The following is a 27,261-nucleotide window of genomic DNA, read 5'->3' as shown; positions in this document are numbered from 1 at the left end:
GCCTCCTCTGCCCCCTCAAGAATGGGGACTCAGCCCCGTCCCAACAGAAATGGGGGGCTCATGGGAGGGGCTGAAGACACCTCAGCCCTATAGAGTTGGTGCCTATGACTGGAGTTTAGTCCCCTGAACCCAGGGCCAGATTTAGGTTTCATGAGACCCTAAACTACTGAAGGTAATGGGGCCCTTTATATGTCCAGCTGTCCTTTGTCAACAAATTGTTGCTGTTTTATGTGTTGAATATATGCTATATGGTAGTTTATGGACCTAACAGGTATCTAAAGCCATTTGCACCTGCAGAATGTAGGCACTCTATACATATATAGAAACAAGCAAACCAGTGATATTTTGGGGAGCAGGCTAGCAGGCGGGGCCCATAACTAACATCATAGGAGCCTACACAACACAGAACACTGTTGCTGTGTGAAGGTTTTATTTTATTTGTTTTTTTATCTTATATTTTGGAAATGCACATCCAGGTTTTTCTTCCTTTAAAATTTTTTGGGGGCCCCAAGAGACCGAGGCCCTAAGCTATAGCTTGTTTAGTTTATACATAAATCCGGATTCCTCAGCCCTACAGAGTTGGCGCCTATGCCTGGAGTTTCGTCCCTTAAACCCCAAGCACAGGGTGTATTCGGAAAGGGTTATCGTGCAGTTCGGGTGATGGGTGCGAAATTCCTGTTGAACTTAGTAGGGCTTAACGTCCGAGTAAGCATGGCAAAGCTTAGGCACAGATATTTAGCCACGCGGCTCGATCCTGTGGCATGTGCACTTGCAAGTAACCTCCACTGTGCTTAACGGGGCTTATTCCTTCCCATGCCAGCGTGCCTTTGGACATGAGCCTTCCTCAGAGAGTCGCCTGGAACTGGTCGCCGTCGCCTCTCTGGGCTCTTGTTAACCCCTTTCCCCTCCCTCGCGCCGCTCAGCTTTCCAGGAGGAGCAAAAGAAAAGGGGGACTCCCCTGGCTGTGACGTGCGTTGCCATGGTGACGTCCGGACAGCGTCTCGCGGAGGGAGGGGGAGGGAATGAAGGGATGAAAACAAACATGGCGGAGAGGAGCAAGACGGCAGAAACGGGTCAGTTATTATTCTAGCAGCAGTCCCGGGCGGCGTGGGGTTGAGGGGCGGGGGGCGAGGGAGGCGAAGGCGGGAAGAGCTGGCTGGAGTCTATGGAAGCGAGCGACGGGCGGTGGAAACAGTCGTCGTTTAGGCGGCAGGGAGGTGCGGCCTTGGCGGAGGGAACCACCGAGGGAACTTGGGGCCCCGCTGAGGCTTTGGCGGGGGACGACCTTGTGGGGGGACAGGAGGAGCTATGTGAGGAAGACCTGCCAAGAAGGCAAGGGAAGCGTCGCCCTGCTGGAATGCGGGGGTCGGAAGGAAGCCTGCTCATAAAGGGGATATCTGGGGGGTCAGACCCCCACTTTGGTGAGGCAGAAAAGGAGGCCCCCGCTAGCCTAGGCACAAACACCCAGCTGAGGAGAACGGAGGGTTAGGGCACAGGGAGGGTTAGGGCACATTTCACAAGGTATGAGGTAATGGTGGTGGGGAGTCGACGAGGGCCGGAAAACAGCCAGAAAAGCAATTCGGGGATCCACTTGGATTGCAATCCTGTTCAGACGTACAGGGGAGCTGAGCAAACATGTTTAGGGTTGCTCTGCCCTTCAGAAATCGCAGCCCAGTCTGGAGGAGTTTGATTATGTTTAACCCCAGAGGAAAGCGTTGCTGAAGGACTTGCTCCTTCCAGATGTGCATCGGATTGCAGTCGTTTTTAAAAGGGATCATGCTGACAGTTCAAATATGTAAGAGGAAGGAGGTATTGAGAGGTTAATGTTTGTCCTCTGAAGGTAACATACTGATGTATAATTTTATGAAAATCCTACTGATGGGGATTATGTTGCTTGCTATCAAGTAGGGTGTGAAGTTGCAAACTTTTATAGCCTCAGACTAAGGCATTTTGAATGAGAGAAAGACATCTTGCTCTGTTGGGTGCTGTATATAAATATGCAGAGAGGTGTGAAAATTAATAAAAGCATGAGAGGGAGGAGAGCTGTTCACACAACTTTGTAAACTCATATTTAGCATCAGATCTATTTTGCACCATCTTCACGCTTTGTAATCATACATATGCTGCCATGAATAAAATGCATTTTGACCCTCCTGAGTTCTAGTTTTTCTTGAAGGCCCCACATATTTCACTAATTTAGTACAGTTTACATTTTTAGATGTATATTAGAATGTCAAACTGGCAGACACTGCAATCCTTGACATGTCTATTTAGAAATAAGTCCTTATTATTATTATTCATTGTTCAAAGGTTAATGTCTGCAGGACTGCACCCTAAAGAGCTTTGTTCAGATCTTACATCACTGTACATAAAATGGATTTTCATTTTTTGTAAAAAAAAATCTGAAGCAAGGGGGGTGAGTTGGGCCCTTTAAAAAATTATATCGACATGTGCAGTAAATGTAGAGAGAGTCCCATATTTCAAGGGGATCTAATATATTTTATCAAGATAACACTTCTTTTGTGGGGGTATTGCATTTTCCTTGCAACAGAATATTGCATTTTGTGTGCTGGAATTATAGAGGTTTTCCACAATACCATGTAAATTGTGAAAGCTGTATATAGAATGCAGTTGTATGAGTGTCACTGGGACCTCTTTGACTGTGTCTAGGCCATTATTGTAGTGCAGTTTCCCCATTCATTGCTATTATGTGCTTTTAAATAATTTCCTTCTTATTCTACTGAGGTAAACATTGCCCTACAGTGCCAATTAAGCCTAGCAGTGTTAACATGACGCTTTGGCACTTTTTGTAGTTGCTATATATCAGGGCCATTCTCCTTCACATCTGGAGGAATGTCTTAGAATTTCATTACAGTAACTTGAAGTGGGGGTAGAAGTTTAGTTATCTGCAGTTTCTTTGGATTAAAAAAAAAATTAAAGCGGAGAACACAGTCTACCTGCAGTGAGGTCATACTCCACCTCAGTTATGCAGGGATGAGTTTCATGATGCTGTCTTTTAAAAGGGACTTGTGGGAGTACTGCTTGAAGCCTAAGTTTTTGGTAGCAGCTCACTTTCTTTTATCATATGGAAGAGGATTGACATTTTGCTTGTGGAATCAAGACTTTTATTTATTTATCTGAAGCATTTTTATCCTGCTCTTCAGCCAAAAAAGGTTCCCAGAGAGACTTACAAAGATCAGTAATATGACAGTCCCTGCACTCAGGCTTATCATCCTAATGACATGACACAAATGTGTTTGGAAGGGAGGAGGAAAAAAGCAAAAGTCAGGCAGAAGGTTTTGTAAGGACCACTTGAAATGGAGATAATGTGAGGAGTGGGAAACTTATAGTTTCTGGTCCCTCAGAGCAGAGCTAATGGAGTGAACCTTTTCATTTCTTTTGCATCATGGTGAAATGTCTGCTGCTAGATGACAATTGATAGAAATAGGAGCTGGCTTGTCAGCAGAGATGGTGGTGGTGTGCTTTCTCTCCTCTCCGTCTCTGCTGCAGCCTTTATAGCAAGAATAGTGAATCTATGACTCTAGATGTGGTTGCACATCAACTCGCATCAGCACCAGCCAGCATAGCTAATGGTCAAGGGTAGTGGGAGTTGTAATCCAACAACATTGGGGAGCCATAGGTTCTCCATCATTTCAGGAAGATCTAAAGAAGATCTTCTTGGTTTGATATCTTGTTGGGGAAGTCACCTTCTTTGTGTATTACTACTCTCAGTGTCTACTAGTGGTAGTCTCCTGGACACCATGTCTCTTTATGTGAAATTGTACCTTGTTACTTTCCTTAGATTTTGTGTCCATGTATTTTATAGTGTCCATGCATCACACAGAAACACAATACTAGCTGGTATCTGTACTGGAAATTGATTTTAAGTATATGCTGTTTTTATTTTAAACTAGATAGATAGATAGATAGACACACACACACACACACAATTGTTGTAAACTATTTTTATATATGTATCTGTTTTAAATATTTATGTATATGTAAATATACTTTATTATAGTGCAAATTTCTTTGAAATACCACATAGAAAGCATATAAGGAAATAAATAACAATAAAATGATAGCCAGAACTAGGATTTTGGAAACTACTAGTGTAAACAGCACAGTGTGCAGGGATTATAGACTGGTGAGAAGAAGGGACAAAGTCTGGATTGTTGCCTATAGGGACTGACATTCTTATTTATCCCTCTCTTACTCAAAACAAAAAAGGCCTCTTGTGAGGCCAGTAACAGTCTGGGGATCTAATTTTCACCAAGTAAGTAACTTTTAAAACCAACTGATTTTTGTAGTTGCAATAGGGGTAATAACAACCATAGGAAATGTGGATTTCAAAGTAACTGTTAACTGTCTTCTTGTCTGGCTATCATTTGAGATGCTTTCCAAACCTGTTGGAACTTTTCAAGCCACACATTTACCCTCCCTTATCTAAACGTTTAATTGTTCCTTTGAAGTGGTAAACTCTGCTGGCTAGATTGTTTTGTTGTATAAAAACAACAGCAAAGAGTCTTGTGGCACATTAAGGACTAACAAATTTATTAAGGCATAAACTTTTATGGGCTGAAGTACACTTCATCAGCTGCATCAAATGTTATCTTTAGTTGGTAGGTTCTGTCCACATGGGTGTAGAAAAAAGTAACAAAACTTATACCACCATATTCAAATGATATAATATAGAGCCAGTGTGGTGTAGTGGTTAAGAGCGGTAGTCACGTAGTCTGGGTAACCGGGTTCGCGTCTCCGCTCCTCCACATGCAGCTGCTGGGTGACCTTGGGCCAGTCACACTTCTTTGAAGTCTTTCAGCCCCACTCACCTCACAGAGTGTTTGTTGTGGGGGAGGAAGGGAAAGGAGATTGTTAGCGCTTTGAGACTCCTGAAGGGGAGTGAAAGGTGGGATATCAAATCCAAACTCTTCTCTATTGAATTTGGCTATTCAACAGTGGGATCCTAAACTGGAGGGAAAGGATTTTATACTACCTGAAGATTCTGTTTTATTCTCAGAGGAACATTTTCTCCAACTTCTAGATAAAGCTACTGAATTCAGTTTTCTTTTGTGTATGTGTTGTTGCACACCACCCCAATTGCTGAGTGGTACAAGATTCCAGGGGTTCTTGGCCCTTACCCAGGGTCTGTGTTTCCTTTTGGAAATGAGGCACAGCAGAGGCCATGGGTCTTTATGTTACATGGTTTATTACACCTTAAGCCTGTGATGGAGGTGTTTACAGCATTAACACCCCAAATGCGTCTTATTTCTTCCTTAGTCACAGCATGGCTCGCTCTCTGTGCTTGCTGCTTTGCTTCTGGCCCACATCACTGCAAACTCAGCTCTAAACTCTGCCTTTTGTCCTTCTCACTAACTTCAGGCTGGGGGAGCAGCCCCACCCATTTGCTGTCTCCCATTCCTTTGTTTCCCTTGTTGGCCCATCCCCCAGGCAGTTACCTCATGAGGAAGCTAACCTGTCTTGTATTTTAACACTTGCTGGATCCAGGGATTAGAGGGGTCTGGCACATAGGCATAGGGTTTTTGTTAGGATTTATTTTTTTTAAAAAAATCACGGGTAAAGATACCACCAAATTGGTGACATTAAGAGGGGCAGGCTTGGGTTGGGAGGCTGGCTTCTGCTGGGGTGTGTGTAGAACCTTAGTTAACTGAGTACTTTCAATGATTTTCAATAATTTTTATGGGTTGGGGTAGGGGGAAGCTGCCCCTCTGCCCTCCATTGGTTATGCCCATCATGGGGCACCCACAAACCCAAACCCACCCCTTTGTATATTTACCTGCCAACTGAGAACAGCATTACATGCATCTGATAAAGTGGGCTCTGATCCACAAAAGTATATCCCATAGTATTTAGTCTTTAATGTGAACTAACAAAATTGTTGTTGTGGCTACAGTAATACAGTTAGCCTACTGGAAGTAATGTTATAAAGGAATCAAAACTGGATAATGCTTTGTACCTACTGTTAACATATTAAGGTTGAGATCATATTCATTGTACATGAGAGTAAGTTAAATCCTCTGGGATTTACTTCTGCTTGTATTGTTATCATTTGCTGATCCTAAACAACATCTTAAATTAGCTTAGGGCAAATACTAGATTCCTCCTTCCCTTGAATCCCTTCTCTTGAAAATATGACTATGGAAAAGGGAAGTGAACATTCTTGCTGCTGGAAAGCAGGCCCTTACAGATTACCCAAACGGAATACAGTGGTACCTCGGGCTAAGAACTTAATTCGTCCTGGAGGTCTGTTCTTAACCTGAAACTGTTCTTAACCTGAGGTACCACTTTAGCTAATGGGGCCTCCCACTGCTGCCGCACCACCACCGCACAATTTCTGTTCTCATCCTGAAGCAAAGTTCTTAACCCAAGGTACTATTTCTGGGTTAGCGGAGTCTGTAACCAGAAGCATCTGTAACCTGAAGCGTCTGTAACCCGAGGTACCACTGTATGGTCCTTTACAGAAAAAAGATCTCCCAGCCTTGAGTTAGATGTGGGATGGTTCATAAGTCCTGCCCAGAGAAAATAACCTCTTCAACCATCTTTCCAATGGTGCTAGGTCTTTACCTCTGAGGCACAATCTGGAGGGATAGTGTTGGGTCAGACCCTGTAAAAAATATGAAGGGTTAACTTACTCAGAGGAACAGTTATGTACAACAACTGGCCCTTGAAACAGTTTCGTTCATATTGCTAAAGAACACAGTGTTTCAAGCTCTGTTCCTGAATACCATGCAGACTTAAGCACTTCTCAGTGTTTTCAGTAAAGTACATTTTAGGATAATTTGCCCTGTCTTTGTGCTATTTTAAACCACTTTTCTTTTCCAAAGATTAAGGAAAAGACTGGCGATTGCAGACTTTGGCAAGAGTAATAGTTTAGCAATAGCAGTTCTTTCTGATTTAGTCCTATTAAAGTCTACTTTGCTGTACACTCTCTGTAGAAGGAAATGTTACATTCTTTGTCAGATTAGACTACTGTAGTTTGGATCTTTCTTTTACAGAAAAGTGTAGTGATGTTATAATAAGTATGAGCTGGATAAAATAAAACACAAATGACCAATTTCTCAAGTGATTTCATTAAAGAGGTGCTAGGTTTGTTGCAAAGAAACCATGCATTATATTTAACTAACTTGGTTAAACAAAAACTAACAGATATCAAAGTCTTTCCAAATTCTAATTTGAAGAGGATATAAAAGTAATCAGTCTCAGAAGTATTGAAAGTAATTGTGCTACACTCTTGCTTTTACTGATGTTGAAAAATAATTTTTGGTAGAGCAACTGATGTTGGCATCTGTGCATCAGGTTTGGTATTTGAGAGCAAGCAAGTAGGAAAATCACCACAGTTTTCTTAAAGGAAATGCTGTGCTTTCCATAGATATGAACTCCCAGATAATTTGCCTGGGTTTAGGGATGCTTTCAGAATTGTCTTCATTTGGAGTTAGTTGTGCTAGCAAAGTGGAGCCAATGCATTAGAAATCCTGCTCTGTTTTGTTTGTTTCTATTTTATTTTTTATTTTTTTACAAACAACTGCTATGCATGCACTGTTTGCTGCAGCTTTCAGTTCCTTCATGTTTTATTACTGCTGTGAACACTTGTATTGATAAAATATTGTGTGATTGTGTATATGATTAAACCAAGATTCTAGTTGTATAGTGTTTTACCTATGCACATGTACACAAGGAGCATTTGTGAAACATTAGAGAAATGAATTAGGTAATCCTCTAATTTCTAACCAAAAGCGTATGTGTTCATTTTAAATTAACAGTTGATTTCCCCACGTAATTGAATATAAATGTAACTATATTTACACGATAAAAGCAGTGTGTTAAATTAACCCAATATATGCTTTTCTGAAATCAACATTCCCAGTTAGGACACTGAATCATTTGAGAATGTGAGTTCTTGATTACAAAGGGAGAAGAAAATAGTAGTTAATGTAAGTAAACAGAGGGCTGCATGCTGCAGCCATAGGATGGCTGACCAGCAGATGGAAAAAGAGGTCTCCCATGGCCCTACTTATTTGACCATGATTGGAATTTTAGCAATTTTATGCAGTGATATGGATGAACCCTATGTGTATTATTCCATTATCAGTTCATTTGGTTAGAACAAAATTCATAGGATTCCAGCACAGGGGTGCACAAATGCTTGAATCCATTCCCTATTACAGTACACTAGCCACCACCAGCAGTCCATTGAAGCTGCTGTGCATGGCAGCTGTGAATTTTAAAGCCCATTGTAGGAGCTCTGTTTTAATGTTTGTGTACCACCTTATCTAGTGCACAATTCACTGGTTGAATTTGCTGGCCATCTGATCTGGGAGATGGTAATCAGGTTACCACAGTGTCTTGCTGTGGAAAATGTTTATAATATATGATGTGACTGTCTCTTTAGGGAAAGCTCTGAACTTCATGCTCTGCAGTGCAAATGTGGGTCTATTCTAAATAATAATTAGCCTCACACATGTTGATGGGGTCCTATGCAAAAGACATTATCTAATAAGGCCTTGTTTCTAGACCACCTGTTATTGGGGGGTGTTGAGGCAAGGTAATTGCCATTGCCAGATCATTAGCTCCTGAAATCTCATTGCTACTGGGAAATGCTGTTTATCAGATACTATTATAGAATATACTTGGAAAACATCATAGCATATGAGTGAGTATTATGTTTCATCACCTGTACAAACTATTAAAACTGCAAAGGAAGATAATCCCTGTGTTCTATTTTGGTATCAAGTTTACAATAATATCTAATTAACTTATTTTTATTCCAACAGGTAGTGACATAGGAATAGATGAAATTATCACAGGAAACTTAAACAAATGCACTGCTGTTCCACCAGGGTATTTTGGACAACCGAAAAAGGGACATCTCATATTTGATGCCTGCTTTGAGAGTGGTAAGTATATTGTTGTTTATAAAACAATAAGATGTTGCAGACATCTATGAACTTGCCAGCTTAGACCACAAAATGTTTATAAACAGTGATAACCAAGAATGTAATACATGGTGAATTGATTTCAATTAGTCTATAGTTTTGGATGTTGCCAATGTATACATCATGTGTTGATTGTTGCTTCAACATGCATAGACAGACTTGTACTACTGTGGACATAATCTAGAGATATGGAACACTGATTAATTATTCTGGCCACTGTCATCATCATTTCATTTCTGTTATACTTTTCTCTATATGTTACTCTTAGACCATGACAAAACTTCAAGAGAATAAATACATCAGCAATGCATTGCTATCCTTCATACCTCCATGTATATAGAATTTAAAACAGTTTCATAATCACAAATAATACAATAACCTCAAAATAATTCTTTCACAATTCATTACTAACAGGAAGAAAGTGAGATGCTATGTCACCCAGCAGGTTGTAGCAGCAGAGTAAATCTTTTTAAAGACCCACAGAAAAGGATGGGTCAATCCTTAGTCCTGGATGTTTGCAGGAACAAGATAAAATTGGTTTTGTCTAGAATGGTTTTATCCAGTCTTTTCTATATAAATATTCACAGGACAAGGAACATTGTTCATGCTTTGTAAACAGAAAGTCCTAGGTTTAATCCTTTATATTGTTGGTTTAAAAAATCAGAGGTGAACTCTTTCCAGTTGCAGTACTCATTAGTGGTCTAGAATGACAAGTATAGTATAGGACAGATTTCTGTGTCTACAGGGAGTAGTGTAGTTGACTGTTCTTCAGCTCTCTAGGTGTTATTTTGCAAGGTGTTTTCCATTTTGACTTCAGGTGACATCTTTGAGAGATATATGACTAAAATGTTTTGCAACTCTGAACACTTATTAGTGTTTTACTTGTGAGGTAGAGGTTTCATGAAATTATTTTTCTGACATTTAGTTTATTTCTTCCAGAAAACTCTTGCAGTTTCTAAAGTGGAATGTTGTCTCTTTGCCCTATTTGAACATAATGGATTGGGGGTCATAAATAAGTATTGGTTAGGTCATAAGTTTTAGTTTTGATACTTCTGCTCAGAACAGAGTGCTTTCAAAATCCTCCGTAATGATGTTGAAAATAGTTGGCCTTTGTAAAGGTTCATTTTTTCCCCAGCTTGTTAACTTTAAAATGGTAAGTAACCTTCAATCATCTTCTAACTTGTATTTATCCATTTTATCTATATAATAGCAAAGTGATAAACAATGTTGCACATTTAAACTAGTTAATACAGCTAGGTGCTGGTATAATCTCTAGAATATGACCTATCTTTTGTTGGGCAGTACACATGACAAAGTTAACTAGCTATATTTTTGTTTTGAAACCAATTATAATAGAAGCAAAGAATCTGAGGGACCAACAACAGCAAGTGAATGTTCAAAGTGCACCCTTTCCTCACCTATTGTGGGCAACAAAAATGTTATCCACTCCTCTTTTTTTACTTGCTCTAGATATCATTTGGTTCCTATCCTTTTTGAGAAGTAGCATTCTGTTACATGTGTTTGCATGCAATTTTTAGTCCATATTAGAACTGTGTATTCTAGAATTGTGGGGTGTCTCTTGTTCATAGCCTTGAACTCAATAGGTGTCTCTAGACAATCTCAAGCACAGGCTTCCCACCCAGCATATGCAGAATTATTGCAGCTGTTTGATGAGCATTTACGGTATATAAATTATCCTGAGCACTCAGAAATACTGTATGAACATCAAATGTTGTTTGAAAATTTCATGCAGGCACTACCCATATCTTGGTGGGCAACACTTGAAAAATAGTTTTGGACAAAATTGGTTATTTAGGTCTGAATAACTGCATAGACTTTTCTATGTATATATTCACACATACACACATGAAAAACAAGCTTATTGTGGGTAGCGTCACATCATTTTGACTGAGTGTGTCCTAACGATAATCATTTTTAGCTTAAAATGTTACATCAATGCCTTTGATAGATATCCTTATAGTAGTATGTTGAAGAAATTGTTATGATGGTTCACAAATATTGCAACGGCTACTCAAGGAAATTGTTTTATAACTACTTTTTTGTATCATCTCATCCTGTTTCCAGATGCCTGATGTTTTACTATTTCAGTGTAAGATAGAACTTACACTGCTATTATATAATCTCACTTTGTGTGTATCTTAGAATCCTAGAATTGTAGAGTTGGAAGGAATCCTGAGGGTCATCTAGTCCAACCTCCTGCAATGCAGGAATCTTAACTAAAGCATCCATGGCAGATGGACATCCGACCATCTGCTTAAAAACCTTCAATGAAGGAGAAGCTACCATTTTCCGAGGGTGTCCATTCCACTGTCAAACAGCAGGATAGGATGTGGAGGATATAGATCTAAACTAGTTATTTGTCATAGCCTGGTTCAGTGACATTTGAGACCAATAAAATTTAAAGGAGATTCCAACTAAACATTAGGAAAAACTTTCTGACAGTGAGAGCTGTTCAAGAGTGGGATGGGCTACCTCAGAAGGTGGTGGACACTCCTGAGTTGGAGGTTTCAAAACAGCGTTTGGATGGTCATTTGCCAGAGATCTTTATCTTTGATTCCTGCATTTCAGGGGGTTGGATTATATGACCTTTGGGGTTCCTAAGTAATTCTCTAAGTGAAAACTGGGGCTCATGTAAGCACCATGAAGAAACACACGTTTTGCATCAAGAAATCCATAACACACTTCACTTGAAACTACAATCACGGAAATAAATGTGCATGTGCAGTTATTGTTATTTTATTTGGATAATTTATATTCTACTTATAGTTAAACTCTTAAGTGGTTTGCGTGAATATTGATGGTGAATATTCCAATAAATATAGCAGTGTTTATTTTGAATTGTTCATGTTCATTTGGACTGTGTAATATATTTGTGCCTATGTATAGCATAATAGATACAGTGGAAGCTAATTAAAAAACTGGAAATGGGGAAGGAAATGTAAAGATTGGTTGTGACTCAGTCTTCATTTAATTTTAGTAACTACCTGAAAGATGATAATATGCTATTAAAATCACTGCTCATAAGTATTTTATGAGCCATATTCTGCCAACACTTGTGTAGGAATAAAAAGGGGGAAGAATAATGCTTTTATTTTAAAATTCCTAGATAATGAAAACATTTGTTCAGGAAATGCTTTTTGAAAAAATTGAATACTTTATAACCTTTTTGATATGTTAAACCATCTTATGTTCTCTTGAAATTGCTATTTGTATCACCACAATCAGACCAGAGCACTGAATTTATTTACTCATTTATATTTTTTTATAATAAAAGCAATAGGCCTTTCCCTCCCCCTAACTGTCCCCACAGGGGCATATGAAGGGCTATCTTTCCATGAGAGCAGGGGAGAAGAAGCAATGTGACAGCTTTTTCTTAACATGCAAGAATTATGCATGCTATGGTTATGTTCCGCTTGGACTACTGCAATGCACTCTGTGGGGCTTTCTTTGAAGGTGACTCGGAAACTACAACTAATACAGAATGCGACTGCCAGACTGGTGACTGGGAGTGGCCTCCAGGAACATAAAACATGGGTCCTAAAAGATCTGCATTGGCTCCCAATACGTTTCAGAGCACAATTCAGTGTTCATGCTGACCTTTAAAGCCCTAACAGGTAATACCTGTCCCACATAATCGATCACATGATGTGGCACATGCACATCATTCAAATGGCAGTGCTCATGAACTAGGGGGTGGGGGTGGCCCCCTCAAATATATTATTGAGAGGGCCGAAGGGACCTTGTCCCCTAGGAGTTGGCTACTGTGCCTGAAGGAGAGCTTCACTCCCATTGTTAAGTCTGCACATTGAGATCTAGCTCTAAGGACCTTCTGGTGGTTAGATTCCACCAATTCACTGTGGGAATTGGAGTTACAGGGAACCAGGCAGAGGGCCTTCTTGGTAGTGGCACCCGCCCTGTGGAATGCTGTCCCATCAGTTGTCAAACAGATTAAAAAAACCTATACAACTTTCTGAAGACATCTGAAGGCAGCCTTTTATCAGGAAATTTTAAATATTTGATGTTTCACTGTGTTTTTATATTATGTTGGAAACCGTTCAGAGTATTGGGGCAACCCAGACAGATGGGTGGGGAATAAGCAATAAAATAATAATAATAATAATAATAATAATAATAATAATAATAATAATAATAATTAATAATAATTCAATTGTGGGTGATTCTTTTTTAAAAATGATGCTGGCTGTTGTAATAATTTTATGTAAACCATTTTGTGATGTCTACCTGAAAAGTGCAATAGGAATTCTTCAAATAATGAATAATAGAAAAGCATACAAAACCATTAAAAGGCTGTACATAACAATCATTAAAATGACTAGCTACTTAAGTAAATTTTAAATAGCCACTTAGACCTATCAACATAAAAAGTTTTTAAGAGATGTTCAGAAGTCAAAAGTGAGTAATTGGGACCCATAGCATGACTTAGCTGTCTGCAGTCTACAGATACATTTTGGGCAGGTTTCATGAAATAAACAATGGTCCATATTTTCTATTTCTTTAAATTATATTGGTTAGAGAACCTATTTAGGAAGATTTGTTGCTGCAAAATCAGCAATTTTACTCTATTTCAAGATGAACATCCTCTGTAATGAGACTCAGAGGGAAATAATTTATTAACATCTTTCCTGATAAGCTCAAAATTCATTTGAATACAAAATGTTACCTTTGAAGCATAATATTCCACTGGTTAAGCACATAAAATTCCTCTGATTAGGCACATAACTCTTCACGTTTGCCTTTATTGATTCTGTTCAGTGGTCTAATTGCATTCTAGGTTTAGCCTTTACCATGCTAATTTTGATTTAGGGTTTGTATTTCTTAAAAACAAACTGGGTGCACACCATCTATTATAGCTGCATGGTCTTGCTAAAGCTAGTAGGAACTTTGGGATCAACTATAATGACACAAAGTGGAGGTAAATTACTACAATATATAAAGGTGTTTTTTTATATGGTAGCATTTTGCAACAGATTAATAGTCTGAATTGCACCTAGGAAGAATTATTTGTTTTCTGTGGTGTCTGGTGTAATTGGACTTTTGGCATCACAAACACTGTGTATTTTAAAGAATTGTTTTTAGTGTGAATGTATTTACTTGGTAGTCAATCCACCATTCCTTCTCTCTGGAAGTACAGTTGGAAGCTTGCTCATGTTGAAGGTATTTTGTGTCCAAATTAAACATTATTATCACGCTTGTTCATAAACCACAAGGTAATTTGTGTCATGCCCATTTCATTGTTGTGGTTTCATCTGCTATTGCACCATCAAGAACATTCTTTTTCTCTTCTTCAGTGCAAGTGTCATTCCATACTCTCCAACATTTCTCTGATGAAAATAGGGACATCCTATTCAATAATGATGATGATGACAATATTTATACCCTGCCCTTCTGACGGGGTTGCTCTAGCCACTCTGGGTGGCTTTCAACGCATATAAAAACATAATAAAACATTAAACATTAAAAAAAACTTCCCTGTACAGGGCTTCTTTCAGGTATCTTCTAAAAGTTGTATAGTTCCTTATCTCCATTCCCTCCAACATTTCTCTGATGAAAAAGGGATGTCCTATCATACCCACCAATATTTCTCCACTGAAAATAGGGACATCCTAAAGAAAAGCATGACATTCTGGGATCAAATCAGAAACCAGGATAGCTTCCAGAAATCTGGGATTGACCCTAGAAAATAGGGAAACTTGGAGGATCTGCTATTCATGGGACTCAAGCAAAGCCATTCTTCGCATTAGTAACTGAGTCTTGTTATTTTTTTATCAACAGCTGCTAAGCCTCTTTGCTGTTTCTCTGTAATTTCTCAGCAAATATGTTTGAAGTGTACAATCCATTTCCCATTTCCCATCACAGGTACTTATTCTTACAGCTTTTTAGTATAAAGGTGTTTCAGTGTTCAGATTCACAATATGAGTTTGGGGTTTTCTTGCAACTTGACAATTAAAAATTGCAGGAAGTGACCACACATCGATTCCTGTATGATTCAATGCACAAAAGGGGTCTTGGGAGTGGGGGCGATGTGTGTTTGTGTGTGTGGCTTTGTGTTTGCAAGTATACAGGAAGTGCGGTAATTTTCTGCACCATTTAAAAATGCATTTTTACTTAATGTTGTGGAGGTACCATACTTTGAAGCTGTATGGTATTTACTTTGTTAAAGCAAGATAGCAGTACTTAGTTCACTGTATAAGTACTACGTGTAGTCAAACTAGCTTTCTTGATAGCTCTGCAGAATAAACCACAAATCTAGGTTTTTTCCTGAGGTCTGGTTCAATGGGACAGATGAAGGTGCACTTCAGCAAATTGTGAACTGGACTGAAATCCGCTGACATTTCTACATGTGAGTGTTTAAATCATTAATATGTATTTCTGGATGACACGACTAAACAAACATATAGGCACTTTGCAGTTAATAATAATAATAATAATAATAATAATAATAATAATACCCTACCCATCTGGCTCCAAGTGTCCCTAGATTCCTGAAACATCCCTGATTTAGAGAAGCCATTCTGGTTTCTGATTTGATCCCAAAACGTCCTGCTTTTCCTTAGGACATTCCTATTTTCACCAGAGAAATATTGGAGGGTATGGAGTTATTTAACTCCCAAGCTGTCTGAAGGCAATCTTGTATAGGGAAGTTTTTTTAAAAAAAGTTTAATGTTTTATTATGTTATCATATATGTGGGAAGCTGCCCATAGTGGCTAGGGCAACCCAGTAAGATATGTGGGGTATAAATAAAAATTATCATTATGGAGCGGGATGTCCCTATTTTCATCAGAGAAATGTTGGAGGGTATGATAAGTAGGCCCCAGAAGCTGCTGCACAGTGATAGTTCTACCTTAGTTCTACCTTAGGCAAGTTCTGAAAGTGTTCTAAATTGAAAGTTGGTATTTAGGATTTCTGTTTAGCAAGATTTTGAAGCTAACATTGTAGCTGTTAAAAGACTGTTTATTTATCATTTTTAATTGGATTTTATATTTGTTTTATTATATTATTAGGCATCACAAGACTTTGGGGCAGGCTTTGCAGTAAATATGAACAGATTATTTTACCACTGTTGTTGTTGTTGTGCCCCACCTTTTCCCTTGACAGGCCGCTTCCTTGAAGTTTTTTTTGAAATGTGTAATAATTTCCTGAAGATAGAAGTCAAGTTAAATGTAATCCCCTGTCTCCATGTTGTTGTTGTTAAAATATAGGCACTCTGTTTTTCCCTTTGCTATCCTTACATAATCTTGCCAGTCTTTCAGTATTTTCAGATATAATTCCTGTGTGCCCAGAATTGTTTGCATTTTTTCTTTGAGCAAATGTGGGTGCTTTTATCTCATCCTACCATGCTATCCCCTCTTTTCCTGTCATATGTTTGGAATCAGCTGATGATAACAATGTTTTTCCTTCAAATACTAATGTACGGGATATATTGTGTTTCATTTTTCTTGTAAGAGCTTGTGTTCTCTGTTGATTATGTTACTAGCTGCTACGCCAGTTCCCTACATGAGGTTGGTCAGCTCAGGTAACCTCATAACATAAATCTACAGTTCTCAGAATGATATAAACCTCATATGATATAAATCCATGGTCAAGACAGCCAAAACTGCTGCTGACATCAGCAAGGAACTCCATCAAGGTAGGAAGAGGATAACTAATTCAAGACTCTACCAGTTGCTATCAAGTCAGCTGTCTGTGCAAAGAAATATATGGCAGCTCTCAACATTGCTACCTGCTCTTTTCCTAATTCTGAAATCACCCAAACTCAAGCACTTTATGCATAGTTTTCTTAAAGTTAAATAATTAAATGGGGGTGGGGTGGGGGCTTGCCATGTAGCAATATGCCCTCATAGCTCTGTATCCTGGCCCAACTGCACTGGCTGCCAATTACTGGTAGTTTCCGGGCCCAATTCAAAGTGCTCATGTTGGCCTATAAAGTCTTACATGGCTCAGGACTTCAGTGCATTAAGGACTACCTCTCTCCATACAAAACGACCTGGACCTTGCACACAAGTTTGAGGCCCTTCTCAATATTCCCCCTCCCCAAGAGGTTCGGAGGGTGGCAACACAAGAAGGGGCCTTTTTTGGTGGAGGCTCCCCGTCTATGGAATGCTTGCTGGTGCCATCATTACATGTTTTTAGAAGACAGGCAAAAATGTTCCTGTTTACCCAGGCCTTTCACCATTAAATAATCTATGGCCTGGTAAAGCTGGGGAGTGGGGGCAGAGACTGTTATGCCATTTATTTTTATGATTTTTAATATGTTTTTTATTATTGTTCTCTATAAAATGTGTTGCACACCACCCTGGGATCACTTGATAAAGGGCAGTATATAAATAAAATTAAGGACCTTTCAAGGATAAATCAGCTGATATCAAATCTCTTATAAAACCAATACATGAATATTAAAGGAATGCAAGGCTCCAAAACTAAGCTTGAGTTTTGAATTGTAGCTGTCAGGCACTAAAGAAGTTGACATGGTGTGTAGTAGTGCTAAGGCCAGAAGGGGTTCAAATTGACTAATGACCTGTCAAGTGATAGGAACATGGCAAAAGATTTTAAAATCTGCATAAGTAGCTTGTGGGAGACTGGCAAGTAATGTTATCACCATTAGATAATAAATTGTCAAGTGGTTCAATCACAGGTGGCAGGGATAGGAAAACAGCTAGTGAAGCTCTTGACTTCAGTCTCTACCATCATTTGAAAATGGTGATGAGGTTCAGATTCTTTGGGAGCAGCAGTAGAATAAATCCCACAGAGTCAATATTTGGGTCCAAGAGGTGCCTGAACTGGCTCCTCTTCTCTTGGGCTGAAGGATACTAAAGGGGATTGCAGATGTAATCTCAGAGCCTCTGTCTATAATCCTGAAGAACAGGTGAGGTCCCTGCAGACTGGAGGCCCCCCATGATATTCTTGCAAGGAAGCTGGTAAAATGTGGGCTGGACAAGGTAACTGTTAGGTGGAATTGTAGCTGGTTGACTGACTGAACTCAGAGAGTACTCATTAATGGTTCCTAATCATCCTGTAAAAAAGTTACAAGTGGAGTGCTGCAAGGTTCTGTCCTGGACCTGGGCCTGTTGTTCAATGCCTTTATAAATGATTTGGACGAAGAAATTGAGATGCTCATCAAATTTGCAGATGACACCAAATTGGGAAGAGTATCTAATGCTGCAGAAGACAGATTCAGGATTCAATATAACCTTAACAGATTGGAGAACTGGGCCCAAACTAACAAAATGAATTTCAATAGGGAGAAATGTAGGCAGGAGGAATCAGCTGCACAAATATAAGATTGGGGGCACCTAAGCTTACTAGTAGCAGGTGTGAAAAGGATCTATGGGTCTTAGCAGATCACAAGTTTAACATAAGTCAGCAGTGTGATGCAGCAGGAAAAAAAGCTAATGATATTCTAGACTGCATCAATAAAAGTATAGTGTCCAGATCAAGGGAAGTAATAAAAGGTAATGGGACCCCTGACCATTACGTCCAGTCACGGACGACTCTGAGGTTGCGGCGCTCATCTCACTTTATTGGCTGAGGGAGCTGGCGTACAGCTTCCAGGTCATGTGGCCAGCATAACTAAGCTGCTTCTGGCGAACCAGAGCAGTGCACGGAAATGCCGTTTACCTTCCTGCCGGAGCAGTACCATTTTATCTACTTGCACTTTGATGTGCTTTCGAACTGCTAGGTTGGCAGGAGCAGGGACCAAGCAATGGGAGCTCACCCCATTGCGGGGATTCGAACCACCGACCACCTGATCGGCAAGCCCTAGGCTCTGTGGTTTAACCCACAGTGCCACCCACGTCCCTAAGGGAAGTAATAGTCCTGCTCTGTTCTGCCTTGGTCAGACCACACTTGGAATACTGTGTCCAGTTCTGAGCACCACAGTTTAAGAAGAATATTTACTGACTGGAACATGTGCAGAGGACAGCAACCAAGATGATCAAGGGTATGGAAACCAATTGAAGGAGCTGGGTATGTTTAGACTGGAAAAGAGGAGACTGACAGAAGATATGATAGCCATCTTCAAATATCTTAAGGGCTGCCACATGGAAGATGAAGCAAGCTTGTTTTCTCCTGCTCTGGAGGATAGGACTCGAACCAGTGGATTCAAGTTACAGGAAAAGGAGATTCCCACTAAAAATCAGGAAGAACTTTCTGACAGTAAGAGCTGTTGGATAGTGGAACAGACTCCCTCAGAAGGTTGTGGACTCTCCTTCCTTGGAGGTTTTTAAGCAGATCCAACCTCTGCTTAAAAACCTCCAGTGGTTCTCGGCTCAAGTGATGGGGCTAGGCAAGGAGACACAGCCATTCTTGTGGGTGGACTGGGTCTACTTGCATCCTTGGATATTTCTGATGGGGATATTTCTGATCTTGCAAGCTGAAATGCTTGCACTGACAGATCAATTGCCATTGCACTACATTAAACTTCTCCCAATGGGTTCTGCTTCCAACTAAATACAGCTATGGGATGTTTTATAAGTATTAATGTGAGCTTTACATGTATTTTATGACTTATTGCTATTATATGCTTTGTTCCATGGTCAGTGCAATTAAATAAAAATAAAATGTAAATTAATTTTGACTTTGCTTTGCTAAAGTTCATAGTACTACTTTTTTTTTTTTTTAAATTTATTAACCGGACAATCAAATCAAATTAAATCACATCACATAAATTCCGAATTACAAAGCCGAATTTTAAATTTTGTTGGGGGGACCCATATTTCAAGATCCGAAGGGTGATTCTGATCATCTTCTTGCTATTGCATTAATGTCCAAATCAGACCAAATCAGTCCAAACAGAGTTCATAATTCTATCCAGTCTTATCTTGCTGTTTCCACATCGCATCTTGTTCATATATTTTCTCTTTTTTCTTTATGATCTCTTCTGATAGTCTCCTTAAGCCGATAAACACCAATATTAATCCTGTGTGAATTTTTCCGTTCTTCCAATCCTCAAATCGAGATGGTTTCCATATATCATCGCCTTCATAGATAACATCGCACTTTCCATCATTAATCTCACAAAACTGTCGCTCTTAAGTCCCTCTGAGGAGTTTCACCCACAATATAAAAGCAGCTCTATTTCTCTATTTCTCCTCCCAGACTCAAGACCTCCGACAGAACTTCCCAATATGGCGACGGCATTTTTAACTGTGCCATTCCAAAGCTCTTATACATTCCACGCTCTTCTTAAAACATGCTTTGGTTCGAAGGTTTATCTCCACACAGCCTTAAATCCACAGCTTAAGTCCTTAAAACGACATTTCTGACTCGTGAGGGGAGGGGATTCTTGTTTAATCACATAAGGAAAGAAAGGAAAGTTTTTCCCCCTCCCCCATCAGTCATTTGCCATACCGTATCTTGGAGTATCTTCTCATGATTTATTCTTGTCTTGTTTTATCAGAGATCTCTTCTGTTAGCAGTCTTTACTCCCCCTCCTTCCTTGAAATATGTGCATTCCTTCATCCAAATTGTTTCTTTTGAAGTTCTTGCAGCTAGTAGGGACGGCGTCCAGGAGTGCCGGAATCCCACAGGAGGGCTTTGTGCCTAGTGCCCCCATCTCCACAAATTCGGGGGTGGTATAGGGCACAGCAGGCAAGGGCAGTCCCCCCCCCCACCATCCTGGGGGGAGTAGGGAGGCTAATTGCTCCCATCATAGCCTCCAAATTACCTTGTGTGGGTCGGAGAGATGTTATTGTCAGCCATCTTCCGATGCGCCCCCTAGTGGCCCCCCATAGTACTACTTTCGTAGCCTTTTGCCTTACTGTGTTGTCCTTGGTGCTGAAGTTGCTTTTGCATCTAAACAGCAAATTGTATTTATAGGGCTATAGAATATGAGATAAATCTAGCCGGTCAAAGAGATTGGAAAGGAAGGTGGAGGTTACATAATTTTTTAAAAATTGATTATGACTACTAGGCTTCAATTCTAAGCCTTGTGTATTTTTGGACTGTTTGCAGATTTGTATATGAAGCTACTTCTGTTTTGATATATGACCTTGCTTGTATAGATTGTAGATCAGATTTTTTTTTCTCATTTAGTACAACAGCAACTAATAATGAGAATGACAATGTGTCTTTCATTATTTTAAAGCAGTCACTGAATTACAAAAAAAAGAAGGTTTAAATTAAAGTGAACTTTACTAAGGCAATTTTGCTGTGAAAGTGATACAGTCAATGTGGAAGCGAGACAGAATTTCACTTTTCTCCTTTCATGATATGAACACAGTTTTCTAAGACTGGCATTTCTTTCTTTCTTTTCTTTTCTGTTTTTTAACCTTTCATGCTAATGTGGACTGGATGGTAGACCAATGATTTTTTTTCCTATGGAACTGTTTTGACATTCTTAGTATTTTTGTAAATATCAAAGAAAGGACAAAAACTGCAATTTTATTGCATTAATATTAATAATAATTTATCTGCCAGGAAAACATTTAAATATCACTTGACATTTACAGAGAAAGATTAATGTTTAATTTGCCACAAACCCTGAAATACATTGAAATAAAAGAAACTGCTTCTGTATTTGGTAAAAGGAAATAACAGAAAAAAGCTAGTCACTTGAAAATAGTCTAATCAGAAGGGAGGACCAAAATATCTTTCAAAATGTCAGTATTTTAAAAGTATATGGGTGGGATGGAGGGAAAGAGGATCTCACTAATGTGATAAGCATTTAGAAATAATGAAAAATATCACATAAGACCAAAGGGGATACAACTAAGGAAATAAATTGTAAATATGATCTATTATGTAAAGAAACCAGCCAAATGTGACTATTCCAATGCCATATGATATTTTAAACTACAATGCAATATATCAAGCATCCAAACAAATTTAGCAAAACCAGCAAGAAAATATTCCACTATAAACTCCTGGAACAGAGACTAGGGTGCAGATAAAAAGAAGGGTCCCTTATGCGTCTGTTATTTAGTCTGTGCTATGACACTCCACCCCTAGGTCACCTCATCAAATCCCATGGCTCTCTGTACCACCTGATACTTTGTACGCCCAGAACTTTAGTCTAATCCAGTTCTGTGTCTCTAGCTGCCTATTGGATAATTTTCCTTAGATATTTCATCACTTTGTCAAGTTCACTATGTTCAGCAATGAAATTCTTATCTTTTCTCCCAAGCCTCCCTTCTCTTTATACTCTGTGTATCAATTAATATCATGACCCACTCTGCTAAACATGCACAAAGCCTTGGCTTTGCCCACAGTTCCTTTCTCTTCTTTGTTCGTTATATTCATATAGTCATGTCACATCTTCCTTTTCAGCACTGCAAAAATACAGCCTCATGCACATGTCATCTTTGACATTGACTGGTGTCCTTCTGCTTTCTTCAGAGGAAGCTTGTCAGATGGTTAATGGGTGCCCCCATGTCCTGTGCACACCCAGCCAAGGAAGGCAAATGGCAGATAGTTAATTTTTTCTTGACAAAAACATGCACACCTATACAGCAGCTTCTAAGGTCTACCACATGGGCACACAATTTTAATGTCTATGTAGCTGTTTTCCAGGTTTGTGCCTGCTAGAGCAGTTGAAACAACAGTGGGACCCTGCCCCCCTGCCCCAGGCTTCTGTACCCTTGTCTGATGGAGTGCACACATGCAGCCTGAGACTTCTGCACAGAAATCATTGCTGTGCTTCCCTATTCAAGCCCCTCCTGGTTCTAAGAAACAACTGTCATGATCCATTCCAGATAAGGAAGACACTCGTCTGATAGTTAACTCTTCATTAGCAAGAGGAACACTGCAGCTTCCATGGTGCTCTGGATATACACACTCACATGCTTCTAGCCTGAATGCAGCTGTCCACAGGTCTGGGCCCTATGAAGCAGTTGCAGCAACAGCGTGGCACCACCTCCCCTCCTCTGGCTTATATACACTTCTCTGACAGGTTGCGTGCCCACAACCTGAGACTTATCCTGCATTGAAGTCATCCATGCTCTTCCCTTTTCCAGTCCTTCCTGTTTCTAGGAGACAGTGGGGTGAGTGAAAATCTACTGACCCTCGCCTGAACCATCCCTTCTTCCTCTGCCACATTCTATGTGCCTTCTTCTGCATCAGACTGCCCTGATTCTCTCTCCTTCCCCAGGCTCTTGTCTTGTGGGTTGTGTGACACCCCATAAATCACTGGTCCCCTCTCCTGGGTCATTCCCCTGGTCCCCTGCCTCCACCACACACTCTTTAGAACCCTGCCAGTCCCTGACAACAGTGGGGCTGGATACAGTTGAGATTTGACCGGCCTGCCCCTCACCTGAGCGGCCTCTTCCTCTGCTTCCAACCCACCCTGTGCCCCTAGCTCCATCTTTGACTGCTTGACCTTTTCCCTTCCCTTCCCTGTCCCCTTCCCCAAGGTCATAAAATGGGAAAGCAGGAATGGTGGGAGGCATGTTGAATGTCAGGGATGAGGGGGTAATCCTACCCCTGCTTTGATGGTTGGGGTAAATGAGGAGTAGAGCTAAATCAGGGACCAAAAAGACAAATGAACTGGCAGCTGCTTTGCTTTCCTTGGTTGCTGCAGCCACAATTCTGTGGATCCATCCTTTCACATGTTTAATTTCCATCTGTAAGGATCATGGGCAGTGGGAACAGGGCTCCAGGAGGTAGTTGATGGTTTGGAGAGCTGGCAGAGAGAATGGGCTACCCCATTCATATAAAAGTCAGGGAGCCACATTCTTTTTTAAAAGTACCTCATTTATAATTCTCATCAAACAGTAAGAACAATAGGAGTGTAAGATAAAAACCAAGGGCCTTCAGCCATTTTCTCCAAAGGCCTGTGAAAACAGATAAACTTTAACTTGACAGAATACCCAAATTATAGTTGCTCCCTATACCTTCTGGCTGGGTGCCACAATTTTATTCATTTATTTATATAACAAATATAGTGCCTATAGTGAAAATCTTCAAGCAATTTCCAAGAAAGCAGTCTGTTTTATTACACAATTGCAGCATTTGGAACAACTGGTCCCTTTTTTCAGCAACTTAGATGCATGTTCTGTGAATACTTACTAATGTTTCCCCTCCCTTTTGTAGGAGTGTTGGTGGTGAAGCAGTTAGGCTTTTACTAGGAAAACAACACTTTGTAGGACCCCAGAGGGGGAAACAAAGTGGGATAGGAGCTTTTAGATGTTGACTTTCAAGATTTTGTCTCCATTACAAACTTGGCTGTACTTGGTTCATAAGAATGTTTTGTGACTTAAGAGCAACAGAAAGCTCCAAATATACTCTATGCATCTCAAGAGAGCATGGTGATAATAGTGACAGTATCTGCATCCCCCATAGGGGACAACGCCATCTACTTACGTACACCAAGAATAGCTTTTTTTTTTTGGTACAGATGCTTTCTGAATAGTGGTGTATATAGTGAATATGATTTTTTAAAAAAGTTTTATTCCTTTTTATAATTTTGTTGTCTGAAAAAATGAATTTGACTGCTTCCCATCACCGTATTTATCTTTTTTCTCGAGTAAAAAAATGAAATGTGTCACATGGTTCTCTGGGAAAAAAAATTAAAGACTTTTTTTGAGAAGTTTCCGCTTTCACTTAGAATATAATCTATATAATTGCTTCATTTTATCACCTCAGTTTTGTTATCTTTTCAGTAGCATTCAGCTGATGGCCCATTCTAGAATGAATATTAAAGTTCAATGCTTTTTTAAAAAGTTTATTTGAAAGCATAGATTAATTCTGCTTGGCTATCTTGAGCACAATTTCAGACTCCGAGCTCTGTAAATGATGTATGTATTATGCAATTCTGCACATTTGTTCCCAGGTTGTTTTTATTTAAGGGTTTTGTATAGATTGAAATGCAGCTGCAAGTGTATTAATGATTTTCTATTGCCATCTTGTCCAGATTTTTATTGTTCAGATGAAAAATAGTATTTTGAGGCCTGGCAATGTATTGACAAAAACAGAGGAGTACTTTATATATTTCTTTTGAAAAACTACTCAAAATTGCCTTGGCTACTTCTATTCACGTGTATTTTAAAGAATGGATTAACTGTGAGCTTTCAGTTAAGGTTTAATTCTTTTTTCTTCTGTTCACCATGGTGCTCACTTTTCTCTATTTAGTCAAACCAGAATTATATTCCTGCAAGCAAGGCACACAATAGCCAAATGTTCTAGGTGTAAAAGAGGGCATCTGACCTTTTGTTACTAAGCTTTGACAGGTGCAACCTATTTTTGTCCAAATGGTGTTAATTTGCGTGTGCAAATTCATCTCCTGAAATCTGTATTCTGTATAGCAACCACAGGGGAATTGATCATAATCATGAATAGTGTAATGGACAGCTGAGAGGGATAATTACTGATATTTCAACACATTCATGCCTGCAAGTTGGATTTTTGAGTACACTCCTGTTTTCATTGCTTGTTAAGGAAGCTGAAGTTAGTTATTCATTGCTGGACAAAAAAAATGGTGTCTGCAAAAGTTCATGTGCAAGGAATAGCACATTGTTACAAATTAGTTTCCTTTACCATTTCTGGCAAACTCATTACAAAGTAATCGTGACCTGTGTTGAAGTGCACTTCCTCTGGGACCAATAACTGTAAATAAGCAGGGCTGCAAGCTGGCTGATAAGTTGTTGTTCTGAAGATAACAGTCCTTTTTAGCAGTGTGTTTGACCTTTTTCCTTTATATTGCCTGAGGCTTGTCAAAGACCCTCAAGGTCTATTTTTCATCTTAAAATTCTCTGTAGAAAAGCACAATGTGTGGTTTAAGAAGATTTTAGGATTGCTTAACATATCTGTGTTTTCTTGCATTTTTATAATAATTGTTGGCATACTTAAAAACTCCAGCTAGCATTTACTGGAACAGGATTTCTTTTGTCCTGAAATGCAGCCTTTCTTATTGATCTAGGATGCACCCTGTTTTAGTATTTGATGAAGAGTTAAGTTCATATGGTAGGTTAAATAAAGTGGTAGTAATCGTGTGTGTGTGTGTGTATTCCTAGTGACATTCATCTTTAGAATTAGTTTACAGTGTTTGTATTTTAAATATGTTACAGAACATTATTTTGAGGAAGTTGTTCTTTTGAATTCCAATATGAACTGACCTAATCCACACCTCAGAGACTAATGTGCAAATCAGAGTGCAGTTATCCCTCATATTTCACATTTTCCAGAATTTTGTAGTGCAGTTATTGACTCAAAAAGTACCAAAATGCATATGAAATGCATATTATATGATAAAATACATTTAGAAATGTAAGAAATGTTCTTAAATATTTATTTAGACACAGACTTGTATGCAGTTAGGAGTAAAGTTGAACTTAGTCCTAAGTAAACATGCATAAAATAGTACTATAAATTATTAATCTCTTGTTGCAGAACAGATTGATTTTTTTTTACAAAAAAATTCTCCTCAATACAATAGACATATGGAATAAAATATTAATCTTTTAATACATATATAGTTTCTGTTCAATAGTTTTTAATGTATTTCAGTAAAATAACTGTATTTTATTCTGTTCCGGGTACCATTTTTTTTTTACAATTCTTTTAAATTTAAAAGATGAAAATTAAAACATAGTTTTAAAAATCCCACTATATGCTAAACAAGATTTTATTTAAAAACTACTTTCTAACTTTATGTCATAAGCTTAGTATAGGTATTCGTGATCCTTTCAGTTAATTAATCTAAAGTTATTGGCCACTCTTATTTCTGCCACCAGCAGAATGATTCTTTATTACGGGTGATGTTTATGGGCGCAGCCAAGGCGGGACAGGGGGCAATCAAGTAAAACAACAAACAAACTTTACTGAGGTTCTGCCCCCCAACATAAAGCCTGCCCCCCCAACATAAATCCTGGCTATACCCATGGCAATGTGCTGAACTTTGTCATTACTTTTCTTTTGAATATGAATTTACCTAACATAATGCTCAGATGTACTACAAATTAAATGTCATTTCCTTCAAAAGTAGTTCTGCTGCCCAGAATGTAAGACAAGGTTCTGCATGTATACAGAATTTGCTTTTAGTTCATCTATCTTGTCCAGCTCTTGGACAGTAATAATAGTCTAAGCAAAACTAAGCACCAAATGATACTTTTATGACTGCGAAAAAGTGAGTGAAATCCAGAGAAGAAGGAAGAAGGATCTGTGCAATCCTTGACCTTGTCTTGCCAATCATTAGGAAGTTTTATAATCCAAGTATGCCTTAGCTTATGTGAAGATGGAATAATTTTTAAAACCTTGTAGCTGACATGACGTCTAAAGCTTTCCTCCCACAAGCCACCATGTTAAATGCCAAGTAGCTAACTATTTCAAGTGGTA

At 39.1% G+C, this 27,261-nt stretch overlaps 1 protein-coding gene across 2 annotated transcripts in view; it reads left to right on the top strand.

The window, feature by feature from the left end:
• Positions 1 to 502: 502 nt before the first annotated feature.
• The window catches only part of LOC310709664 (BEN domain-containing protein 5-like), a 706,149-nt gene continuing 679,390 nt past the window's right edge, over positions 503 to 27,261 (top strand). Inside the window, exons 1-2 of one of the 2 annotated variants that reach the window (XM_083509645.1) lie at positions 503 to 1,073; positions 8,793 to 8,915. In XM_083509645.1, coding sequence (XP_083365771.1) covers positions 980 to 1,073; positions 8,793 to 8,915 — 217 coding nt within the window. In that variant the 5' untranslated portion in view covers positions 503 to 979. The remainder of the gene's footprint in view (positions 1,074 to 8,792; positions 8,916 to 27,261) is intronic. The other variant, XM_083509649.1, reaches the window with a different exon arrangement.

Source organism: Podarcis liolepis, assembly GCF_965112155.1.
Source record: "Podarcis liolepis genome assembly, chromosome: 6".
In the NCBI taxonomy this organism is placed as follows: domain Eukaryota; kingdom Metazoa; phylum Chordata; class Lepidosauria; order Squamata; family Lacertidae; genus Podarcis; species Podarcis liolepis.
Note: the sequence above shows the minus strand (reverse complement) of the source record. Positions and strands in the feature narration are given on the sequence as shown.